At 42.7% G+C, this 12535-nt stretch overlaps 1 protein-coding gene across 5 annotated transcripts in view; it reads left to right on the forward strand.

The window, feature by feature from the left end:
* The first annotated feature begins 11628 nt into the window (after positions 1–11628).
* The window catches only part of GRHL2 (grainyhead like transcription factor 2), a 158946-nt gene continuing 158039 nt past the window's right edge, over positions 11629–12535 (forward strand). For 3 of the 5 annotated variants that reach the window (XM_061171584.1, XM_061171586.1, XM_061171589.1), the window contains exon 1: positions 11841–12225. In XM_061171584.1, the coding sequence (XP_061027567.1) occupies positions 12206–12225 (20 nt within the window). In that variant the 5' untranslated portion in view covers positions 11841–12205. Of the gene's footprint in view, positions 11720–11840; positions 12226–12535 lie in introns of those variants that run through there. The other 2 variants (XM_061171585.1, XM_061171587.1) reach the window with 2 other exon arrangements.

Below are 12535 nucleotides of genomic sequence, written 5' to 3' on the forward strand. Positions count from 1 at the left end.
GATTGTCTCCAAAACTTAGTATACTGGGAATTGCATGGACCAGCTTGTGCCACAGAGGCCTGCCTGCTATCTCCAAAGTACCCTGGGAAAGGTCAGGGCTTTCTGCCAGGACCACCCAGGAAGAACTGACAACATAGGATGCAGGGGAGGGAGGGGCTGTACCAAGACCAGGGTGGATAATAAAAGCAAATCATCCCCAGCAGCAAATGCCACAGACAATTGCCCTAGATTTTTTGCTGTCCGAATCTCAATGCTCCCAATTGGCATCCACTCACTCGTATCTCTTGGCTTGATATCCTAGATCATGGACCAGTTTTAATATCTCCTTTGTCCCACTTAAGCTTTAAGTTCTCTCCAAATATCCTTTTGGGCATTTTGGATCCACCTGCCACTTTTCATTCATGTTTTATGGCTCTGCTTATACTTCTGATTTGAGGGGGTGCCAAGCCTTGGACAAAGACAGTTCCCTCCAATCTGTAGCCCTGCAGACCCCATATCCAGCCATATTCAACTCAAGTTTCTTTCTGCAGAAGACCAGTGAGGATGAATTGGAGTTAGAGTGGGGAACATCTCAATTCATAGATTAGGTGGCCCTATGTGTACTGAGGAATTGCTGAAGGTTATCAAACAGGAAAGGGGCAGTCTCACGATATGACGTTTTTTGAATATGTTTTTCTGGGTCGAGACAGTTTAAAGAGTATTTTGAGGTATCAAATATGAACACGCCTCATTAAAAATCTCAGAGAGAACATTCTGTTCTGTTGTAGCCCAGCCATGGTCTCTGGGTTCTCATTTTAGCATTCTCCCTTGGGTAAATGTCATCTCTTCCCAGTTTATTTATAGTTCATTTAGACCATCAAAGCAATAATAATCCCCAAAATAGAGAGGGATGGTCTCATGATCAACGGGATACATGAAAAGCATTTTAATACAGAGTGAAAATGAAGAGGGTGGTTTTAATATAATACCTCACAACCGCCCTCTCATTCACTCCATCAACCCAATTTGTGCAATTTCCTTCAAGACCACGTCTAAAGTATTTTTCTTCTGTAAAGCCATTCATGACTAAATCTACCACGTCTTGATACAGGAAGAACTTTACATTTAAAGCTAGGAGGTGGCATGGTACAGATTTTGGAATAAGGCAGATAAAGATTTGAATCCCAGATCTGCTACTTACATTATCCAAAATGAAGGTCAAATTTATCATCTGTATTATGAAGCTATCAACACTGTGGTATCACTAATTGATACAGATGTTTAACCCAATGGCATTCTCCCACTACTTTCTTGTTAAGATAACCCAGATCTATTCAAATATTGAGTGGAGATTCCTTGATCTCACAGAAGGTGGATCCAGCTCCTGATCTCTACTGGTCATGTGACCTAGTTCTGGCCAATGAGATGGAAGGGGAAGTCTGATGGGGGCTTCTGGGAAAGATTTTTTCATCCCTAAAGTGAGTGCTCTACCTTCTTCCTGCTTTTGAACTTTGCTGTGTAAGAACATGAAACTTTTTACTGTGAGAGGCAGGAAAGTGCAAAAACGCTGACTCAGAGCTCAGAGTTATGAAGCTGCTGACCAAATGCCAGCAATAGTGTCAAGTGCTGCACAGAGAGTGATGAGCCGGTAACAGGCATCATCTCTGCCCTCCTGGAGCTCAGAGTCTAGTGGAAGGAGATGGCCAGTGATCAGACACCACACAAATAAATATGAAATCACAACTGTGACAAGTGTTTTCAGAAAGGGGAGCATGTTGCTGCATTAATAAATCACGGAGAAACGTATCTCCCCAGTATACCTACAGCTAACCTGGGAGAGCCGAAGATGCTTCTCTGTGCATGAGATGACGGAGCACGGATCCGAAGGAAGGTTAGGAGCTAGTTAGATGAGGGACAAAAGAGAGTAAGAGTCTTAGGGATATAGAATAGCAAACGCAAAGACCCTGGGTAAGAGGGAACATGATATGTTTGCAATTGCACTTTTATTTTGAAAATTAATTTTATTTGATCACAATTGTATATATATGTGTGTGTGTATATAAACTACACATGTGTATAAAAGTATATATAGTTTTAAAAGTCAAATAATTACCTTGAGTGATAATATTGAAAATAATATTGGTTAATATTATTGAAAAATATCAACCCATGCCTCACTCCTCCCCACTTTCCAATCCCACTCCTAAGGGCAACTCTTTTTCATTATTTGAGCTTTCTTTTTCAAATTCTAGCATTTACTTCCATATTTCTAAATACTATGTCGATTGGCTAACCCAGAACACATTTCCGCGACCTCGTTCTGGCCAATGAGGTGAAGGCATTTAGGAGGCTTCTAATGTCAGTGCTGGCATTTCTTTCTTCACAAATGACAGAGTTGAAATGAGCACCACCCTCTCCCCGTTTTTACTGCCTTAAGCATAGATGTAACAGCTAACGTTGAAGGGATCATCTTGTGTCCACGTGAAAAAGGCCAAGAGAATCTCAGAGATGCCAGAACTGAGGGTCAGCCCCAAAGCAAGTGCCAGCTAACTTTCAGACCTTTTTTTTTTTTTAAATTAGAAAAACTAAATCCTATTTTTCTAAACTACTGCTAATCAGCCTTGATATTACTAGCTGCCCAAAGAATTCCTAATTGATGTTTGGTTGCTAGATCCTGATGTATGAGTTGTAGGCAACAGCTATTGACTTTCTGTTATAGCAGATGATGATTTAACTCTTTCACAACCTTCCACATCCTCCTCACCCACACAATACCAGTATCTTCCTCCTCCATCTTCTCAGGTGAGGTTTATCACCAGTTTTAGTAAATTATCATTCAGTAATTCTATTATGATGATCATATGAATATTACTCACTGTCGAGCCAAGTATGTAGAAGATTAATTTGATTATATTTCCATTCTTGTATAATTTTCCCCCTGGAGCTACTGAATGCTAAATATTTGCTTAATTTTCTCTGTACCTATTCCTAATACTTTTCACACCCTCAGAGAGTTTCTCAATATAATTTTCTACAGTGTTAAACTTAATATTTGGATTCAACCTGCTGCACTCCCCGCCCACCTGGAGGCCTCTGTTGGATGAGAGAGTTTAGTTGCTCTCTAAGCCTGCTAAAAAGCCATCATTTTCCGACATCCCTTGAACTTTCTCCTCTGTTGCCTCACCTCTTTTCTGAGTCCTAAGACTATCTCTTTCTTGGTTCTTTGTGTTCTCCCATGCCTTAATGGATCACATTGTCTAATATCTTTTTGAGAAAGGGTGCACGAGAGGTAATTTTTAGAACTTGAGCTTCTGGAATTGAATTTTATTCTACTTTCATACTTCATCGATAACTTGTCTAGGCATATAATTTAGTATTTAAAGGTATTTTCCCCCCCGATATCTTCAAGCTGGCAGTGTTGTTGAGTGAGCTAATACATTCTTTTTTTTTTTTGACCGTGCCATGTGACTTGTGGGATCTCAGTTTCCCAACTAGGGACTGAACCTGGGTCATGAAAGTCCGGAATCCTAACCACTAGGCCACCAAGGAACTCCCATTTTTTTCTTTTTTTTTTTACAAAAACCTTTCACTAATTTTAAGGTTGCATAACCCTTCCTTGATCAGCAGCCCAACCCATCTCCACAAAAACCCAACAGAAGTAGGCATGTCATTGCAGGAGGCAGGAGAAATGTCTTTTGAGGTGTTTGTTCTCAGCAGTTCCATCCAGGCACTGCTTTTCCTTGGGTGGCTCTTTGCATCTTGGGGCATACACCATCCATCCATGAGCTCTGGGAAACAGTCTGGATAGATCTGAGCACTCCAAGGATATTGACCTCCTGGTCTTCTCTCATGGCCAGAACACGTCAATGAGGAAAAGGCAAGAAGTTCTAAGATAAAAGGAGGTCCAGGGTGTTACCAAGAGGCCCATACGTTGCTTTGTTTACGCTGAGAACCGCTTGCTCCCGAGGTGGCAGTTCTAACACTCTCCGCTCCTGCAGCCTATTTTTCTCCTGCGGAACAGCTCGCTACCTGGGTGACAGGCACCAACAGCCCCAGCTGTGAGGGGTGCAGCCCAGCCTCCGCTGCTCTTTCTCCAAGGTGCCCAGCAGCACCCCCGGCTCAGGTCAGCCCGACCGTGCCGTCTGGAGTCTACAGCCAGAAGTCCCATCGCCTCAGGGATTCCTGCAGTTGGTAGGGAGAGCTTTGTCCCAAGAGAGGGAACAAGGGAAAAGAGAGAAAGAAGAAAGGGAGAAAGACAGAGAGACAGACAGAAGTGGGGAGGGACATGGAAGGAAGGAAGGAAGGAAGGAAGGGGGAGGGAGGGAGGGAGGAAGGAAGGAAGGGGGAGGGAGGGAGGAAGGAAGGAAGGGGGAGGGAGGGAGGGAGGAAGGGAGGAAGGAAGGAAAGGGGGAGGGAGGGAGGGAGGAAGAAAGGAAGGGGAGGGAGGGAGGGAAGAAGGAAGGGGGAGGGAGGGAGGGAGGAAGGAAGGAGGGAGGGAGGGAGGGAGGAAGGAAGCTTTTTTCTTATTCTTGATCGTTTGTGTCTAAGCAGTTTCCTCTTTGCTTATTTCATTTTATTTTCATTTCATTCATCTGGGCTAGAAAGTTCAGCCCAGACATTTTATGAGAATTGCTTCAATTTACACTATTTAGAACCCACTGTGCTGACCACTAGGTGGGTCATATCAATCAGAAGACTTATAATACTTGAGTTTTTAAAAAATCATATTCTCTCTTTTCTCTGATAATTCTCTCCCCAACATTTTTCCATTCTCTTTTTCTGAAACACCTCTTAGTCACATATTAGACCTACTTGACTGATCCTGCAATTTTCCCATTTGTTCTCTTTCACTCTCTATTTTGTTGTCTTTTTGTTCTACTTCTTGGGAGGCTTCCTAGATTCTATCTCCAAATATAGAGAGGCTCTATTTCAGCTTTTATATTTTAACGTCCACAAGCCCTTTTTGATTCTCTGACGGTTGTTTTATTGCTTTTAAATAGTATGCTGGTGCTCACTTTGGCAGCACATGGCAAATGCGCAAGGATGACATGCAAATTCGTGAAGCATTCCATAAAAAAAAAAAAAATAGTATGCTGTTCTTGTTTCATGGATGCAATATCTTCTCATATTTTAATTATAGAATCTTTATTCTATCCATATACCACTTGTTTTCCTCAAAATCACTGTTTTACTTACATTTTTGTTCTGGTCTTTATACTTCATTTTGGAGGCTTTTCTCAAATGTCTGGTGACACCTAACCTCATATCTATATTTAAGAGTGTCACATAAAAAGCTTCTTAGAAGCTCTATGTGTGAGGGTGGGACTTGTTGACTGATGGACTTTGTTGAAAGGGGATCTGGTAAAGAATAGTTCCTTTCCTTCCCCCCTTCCTTCCTCTCTTTTCTTTTCTTTTCTTTCCTCTCTTCCTTCTTTCTCTCTCACTCTCTCTTTTTTCCTGATTGGGAAACACCCACATCAGTATCTGTAGGTCTTTCCTCTAGGGCCTTATAATTAATCCAAAGAAAGATCCTCTCATCTCCTACCTTGAGGAGAGGCATGGCTGGTAGTGGTATAAGCTGGCTGGTATATTGTGGTATAAGTGGTATATTCCTGGCTCACTGGGCTGGGTGGAGGAAGCTAGGAGATGGTATCTCACTGATTAGCATGTGGCCTTCACATACTCTCCTTGTTATAGGTCCAGTGCCTCACTCCTGATGGTTCCCTCGATGTACCCAAGCCTGTGGTCTTCCTGGTTCAATTTGTCTAGAATACACTTCTGTCTCCTGACAGCATGGAGGAGGGATGGTGTTATGGGCTGAACTGTGCCTCCCCTAAATTCATATGTTGAGGTCCTAACCCTCAGTAGAGGCATACTCCATTTTATTGCACTTCAATTTACTGTGCTTTGCACATATTGTATTTTTTACAGATTGAAGGTTTGTGGCAACCCTGCGTCAAACAAGTCTGTTGGCACCATTTTTCCAGCAGCATTTCCTCACTTTGTGTCTCTGTGTCACATTTTGATGATTTTTGCAATATTTCAAACTTTTTCATTATTATTATATTGTTATAGTGATCTATGATAGGTGATCTTTGATGTTACTATTGTAATTGTTTTGAGGCACCATGAAATATGCCCATATTAGATGACAAACTTAATAGATAAATGTTGTGTGTGTTCTGACTTCTCCACTGACAGGCCATTCCCCCATCTCTCTCACTCTCTTCAGGCCCCCCTATTCCCTGAGATACAACAATATTGCTATTAGGCCAATTAATAACCCTACAGTGGCCTCTAAGTGTTCAAGTGAAAGGACAAGTCACACATCTCTCACCTTAAATCAAAAGCTGAAAATTATTAAGCTCAGTGAGGAAGGCATGTAGAAAGCTGAGTCAGGCCAAAAGCTAGCCCTCTTGTGTCAAACAGTTAGCCAAGTTGTAAATGCAAAGAAAAAGTTCTTGAAGGAAATTAAAAGTGCTACTCCAGTGAACACATGAATGGTAAGAAAGTGGAACAAAATTATTACTGATATGCAGAAAGTTTTAGTGGTCTGCATAGAAGATCAAACCAGCCACAACATTCCCTTAAGCCAAAGCCTAATCCAGAGCAAGGCCCTAATTCTCTTCAATTCTATGAAGGCTGAGATAGGTGAAGAAGCTGCAGAAGAAAAGTTTGAAGCTAGCAGAGTTGGTTCATGAACTTTAAGGAAAGAAGCCATCTCCATAACATAAAAGTGCAAGGTGAAGCAGCAAGTGCTGATGTAGAAGCTGCAGCAAGTTATCCAGAAGATCTAGCTAAAATAATTTTTTAATAAATTTATTTATTTATTTATTTATTTTTTAAATTTTTGGCTGCGTTGGGTCTTTGTTGCGTGTGGGCTTTCTCTAGTTGTGGCGAGCGGGGGCTACTCTTCGTTGTGGTGCGCGGGCTTCTCGTTGCAGTGGCTTCTCTTGTTGTGAAGCACGGGCTCTAGGTGCGCGGGTTTCAGTAGTTGTGGCACACGGGCTTAGTTGCTCTGTGACATGTGAGATCTTCCCGGACCAGGGCTCAAACCCGTGTCCCCTGCATTGGCAGGTGGATTCTTAACCACTGTGCCATCAGGGAAGTCCCTCTAGCTAAGATAATTAATGAAGGTAGCTACACTAAACATCAAACTTTCAATGTAGATGAAAAAGCCTTGTATTGGAAGAAGATGTCATCCAGAACTTTCATAGCTAGAGAGAAGTCAACGCCTGGCTTCAAAGGCTGACTCTCTTAATAGAGGCTAAAGCAGCTGGTGACTTGAAGTTGAAGCCAATGCTCATCTACCATTCTGAAAATCCTAGGGCCCTATGCTAAATCTCTGACTGTGCTCGATAAATGGATCAACAAAGCCTGTATGACAGCATATGTGTTTATAGCATGGTTGACTAAATGTTTAAGCCACTGTTGAGACCTACTGCTCAGAAAAAAAAAGATTCATTTCAAAATATTGATGCTCACTGAAAATGCACCTGGTTACCCAAGAGCTCTGATGGAGATGTACAATGAGGTAAATGTTGTTTCATGCCTGCTAACACAACATCCATTCTACAGCCTATGGATCAAGGAGTCATCTCAACTTTCAAGTCTTACTATTTAAGAAGTACATTTCATAAGGCTATAGCTGCCACAGACAATGATTCCTCTGATGAATCTGGACAAAGTAAATTGAAAATCTTCTGGAAAGGATTCATCATTCTAGATGCCATTAAGAACATTCATGATGAGGTGACTCATGAAAAGAGGTCAAAATATCAACGTTATCAGGAGTTGGGAAGAAGTTGCTTTCAATCCTCATGAATGACTTTGAGGGGTTCAAGATTTCATTGGAGGAAGTAACTGCAGATGTGGTAGAAATAGCAAGAGAGCTAGAAATAGAAGTAGAGCCTGAAGATGTGACTGATTTGCTGCAATCTGATGATAAAACTTTCATGAATGCTGAGTTGACCAAAGAAAGTGGTTTCTTGAGATGGAATCTACTCCTGGTGAAGATGCTATGAAGACTGTTAAAATGAGAGAGAGAATACATTCTCATGATGGGTGTGGCAGGGTTTCATAGTCACTTACAACTCTTTTGCCAAAAGAATCAAAACAATTGGGTAACAGAGGTAATTTCATGGTCAATGATTTTAAATGGTCCACGGAGGACCTTATCCTTCACAAACTAACCAATCAATGTAGCAGTAGGTAGCCAATCAGGGGGTACTAAGTGATGCAATCAAAGTTGAGTTATTAGATATTGGAGAGGAAGAAAGGAATCTTGGACACCATTGACCAAAAAAAGGAAAGGGTTGCCCACAAATTCTGGTTTTGTTTGCACAAACAAATCTGGGACAGTTTGGTAAAAGCTTTTGGATAGTTTTGGAAATGGCTTCCCATTAAAGATGGCAGATTGGCCCATACTTGTTTATGTTCATTGTCTCCTGAAAAGGACAGTAAAGGAACATAAAAGGATAAATCCACAGGGACAAAGAGGATGGAGGTGGGGTCATCTGCAAAGGATATATTTCAACACAATTCTGGGAGATGGTCTGGATGGAAGAGTGGAAACTGTTTTGTTTGGGGTTTTTTAAAATTAATTAATTTATTTATTTATTTATTTTTGGCTGGGTTGGGTCTTCGTTGCTGCGCGCAGGCTTTCTCTGGTTGAGGCGAGCGGGGTTACTCTTTGTTGCGGTGCGCGGGCTTCTCATTGTGGTGGCTTCTCTTGTTGCAGAGCACAGGCTCTAGGCACGCAGCCTTCAGTAGTTGTGGCACATGGGCTTCAGTAGTTGTGGCGTGTGGGCTCTAGAGCGCAGGCTCAGTAGTTGTGGTGCACGGGCTTAGTTGCTCCGCGGCATGTGGGATCTTCCCAGACCACGGCTCGAACCCGTGTCCCCTGCATTGGCAGGCGGATTCTTAACCACTGTGCCACCAGGGAAGCCCTGGAAACTGGTTTAACAGAACATCGGAAGCTACTCTAATGTCATCCTAGAGGTCAGTACAGAAACAGCCCAAGAGATTATTCTATAAAACACCAGAAAGGCCTGGGTCTTGGAGATGCCAGAGATCATGAGAGAGAGAGATGCTGATGAGAGGTCTCAGGATCCCAGAAGTGAGGGAGAGGTGAGAGGCCGAGAGCTGAGTGAATGTGGGTATTTGGAGTTGTTAGAGCCTCAGCTCAGGTGCCCTGTGCCACTTCTTGGAGCCAGGTGATTACAACTCCAGCAGGAAAAACAGGAGAGAGGCTTGTGCATCAGGCAGAAAGAAGGGCAGGAGTAAGGCACCTACAGGAAAGAAAGAAGGAGAAACTGCATACCGAGCAGAGACCCATCTGGATCACTTCTCCTGAACTGCTTTGAGAATACTGGCAGCCAGGTGAGTTTTCCCTCAGGCAAGAGATAGCAGATACTTCTCTTGAGATGCTTAAGAGCCCAGAAGAAAAGACCTCTAGTTTCTGATATTTGGGGGATCTTCCTAAGGAAAGGTGAACTTTTTATCTGATCACCACACAGCGAGCCCACCAATGAGCAAGCACACTCCCTCCCACCCCTATATGTAGTTTCCAGTGGGGTTTTATGACCTCATTCTTAAGTAAGAAGGGAGAGTCAAAGGTTTGCAAACATTTGATGAAAGCCTCCAACATGATGAAATTTCAGAATATTAGGTAACCAAGGTACATAATCATGAAATTTCAGAATATTAGAGATAAAGAGATTATTCTATAAGTTTTTAGAAAGAAAAATTCCAGATCACAAAGGAATGGGAATCAAGATGACATCCGAATTCTCAATGGTAACATTGGATGCTAGAAGATAAAAGAGCAATTTTTATGAACTTATGAATGAAATATTTCAACTTAGAATTCTACACTTGGTCAAACTCTTTAAAAAGTAAGAGTTGAATAAAGACATTTAAAATTTTACCTTCTGTACCCATTCTTGGGCTATTACTGGAACATATACCATGGAAAATGAAGCAGTAAACAAAGATAAAAGGCACAGGACAGAGAAATGTGGTTCTTACTCTGGAGATGTCCCAGGATGACAACTGAGTAGCAGGTCCAGAGAGGAACTTATCTCCATTGGAAGAGAAGGACAGTGGACTTTGGAGGGATGTTTCTGGTGGGGGGTGCGGGGGGGGGGAATGGGATTGATTGTTTGATCATTTGGAAAATAAATGTGACAGTTATTTGATAGACATGTTGTAGAAAAAATATCAGGTTGGAAACATCACAAACTGAGTAAACAGATAAAAGGTTTTTATAAGAAAGAAAACAACCATAGTTGCTCTATTGTGACTAGTATTTGCACAGTCACTGACTACTTGCTATCCCTAAACTGTGAAAGAGATATATTGGATGAATGGTGGAAGATGAAACTAGATGGGGTTTGATAGAGTTAAGTCCTTATCTAAGGCAACAGGTGGACAAAGCACATCATCTAAATAGATAAATCAAGGGATAGCTGTGTAAATTATTTAGAAATAGGAAGGTAATGACAGAATAGATAGCTAAAAGTGGAATTTGGTAGCCTCTAGACAGGAGGTTAAGAAGGCAGAGGAGAGGTGGGTACTGCATTATCTTAAAGTATCGTATTATCTTTAAAAAGTAAGCGTGTGTGCTTACACTGTCTTTAAAAAGTAAGAAAAAATTTTGAAATTCATTTGTTGAGAATGAAACACAGAACAGCCAAACCTTGTCTCATAATGTAATTTTCAGGAAATATATGATCCATACAGGTTAAAATAGAAGTTGTTTCATCTCTGTCAATGTAGTATTAATTCGAAATAAATCATGATAAGTTTTCCATGCCCTCTTTATTTCTACAATTCGTATGCATGGGCTAGATTCCTGTCGGAACTTCCACAGATACTCGTTGGAAGTAGTGGTTATAAATTACACGTTTGCAAATTCGTTGTTCCCAACCAGGAGAAACAAAACTGCAAAAAAGTCAGTTTCATTCTGAATTGTTTACGTGGCAACCATATTAAGCTGGAAGGATAAATCTCCTTTGTAATCGCTGCTTCTATGGAATTACAATGTAAATGTTGATGCTTGCCTGGAAACGTCAAATGACAACAGGTTTATGGGAGGGATTCAGTGGTTTGCAGCTCTGGAATCCCAGGCTGCAGAGTTAAGATGGAAGAGGTGTGCCTGAGCCATATTAGCGTCTGTTCGACCAAATTTCTTCACCCCATCAAAACCACGCCACTCCCTATCCGTCTAGGTCATGAAAGGATGCTCACCTATTTGTAAATCTAGTAATCTACCGTATCTGTTACACATCGGGACACGAAAAGTGTTTGTTGTGGATAAGTATGTTAAAAATGCAATTACGTAACAGACTCGGCGATCTTTGTGTTTTTCTCCCCCTCTGAGCACAACGTACACTTCAGTCCCGTACTCTTCCGACACTGTCAAACAGTCCTCTTAATGTGGGTATTAAAAGCCTTGTGGTGGTGCGGTGCATTTGATTCCGGTTGGCTTGGGATCCCCGAGTTCAGCTCTCCTTAGTCCTTCCGTTTGACCCACAATCCCTAGTGGTTGCAGGTGTTGCTTTTTTTCCTGTTAACTTCTCTCCCTCAATCCCCCCCACCCCTCCGCCAAACCCCCAACCCCCCTTCCCAGGCCGGCCTCCGGGAAGAAGGGAAACGTAGCATGAAGTCTACTCGAAGCACTGACCCTCAGCTCCCACGGGCTGCCGCAGAGCTGCAAGCGTGCCGCCGCTGCTCTCAGGTAAACTTCGGAGTGAGTTACCTGCACTTGGAGAAGGGCCTTACCTGAGCGCGCCTCTGCCAATGGCAGCTCACCTGAGGGAGCCCCGCAGCCAATCACCGCGCAGCTCGTCCCTCGGGCTTGTACCCTTTAGTGAAAGAATTCAGCTCCTTGCGAGAAAGTTACCTGTGGCCGCCCAAGTCCGCCACTTTGTGCTCTGTGGCTGCCCACTGCCACGATCCGGGAGGACTCCGCGCCGCCCGGCCGCCTCCGAGCTCGGGCCCCATGTGAGGGGGCCCCCCCTTATCCCACCTTTCCGGCTAGGTGAGGGCGCGAGCGGGCGAGCGAGCGACAGTGGTGAGGGGGGACGGAAAAGCAGAATTACCTGTAGCTCTTGTTCTGCCATCTCGGGCGCTCTCACACACCTTCACCTGCACAGACTTGAAAGTCCAGTTTCACCAGAGGCTGAGGCTCCAGGAAAAGGGGAGCGAGTTCATTGGATCAAACATGTCACAAGAGTCGGACAAGTAAGTGGATCACACGCGCCGGCTGCTGCTACTACCACTTTGGGCTGATGGCAACTGGTTTGTTATGTTTTTTGGTTTTTGGTTTTTTTTTTTTTTTTTAGGTTGCTATTGTTGGTTTTTTTTTTTTTTTTTTTTCTTCTTTCTTTTTTCTTTTTCTTTTTGGTGTATCCAGACTTTTCCAGATTATGTTTCTACCCTGGTTAAGGGGAGACACCCTGCAAGAATATGAATGTTTAATACCCCCTTTGGGCCTTGATAGTAAAAGGTTTTCCTCTTTCCTTCCTCCCTTACGAATGATCTCAGCCCCGGT

Source organism: Eubalaena glacialis, chromosome 17 (genome assembly GCF_028564815.1).
Source record: "Eubalaena glacialis isolate mEubGla1 chromosome 17, mEubGla1.1.hap2.+ XY, whole genome shotgun sequence".
Classification (NCBI taxonomy): Eukaryota; Metazoa; Chordata; class Mammalia; order Artiodactyla; family Balaenidae; genus Eubalaena; species Eubalaena glacialis.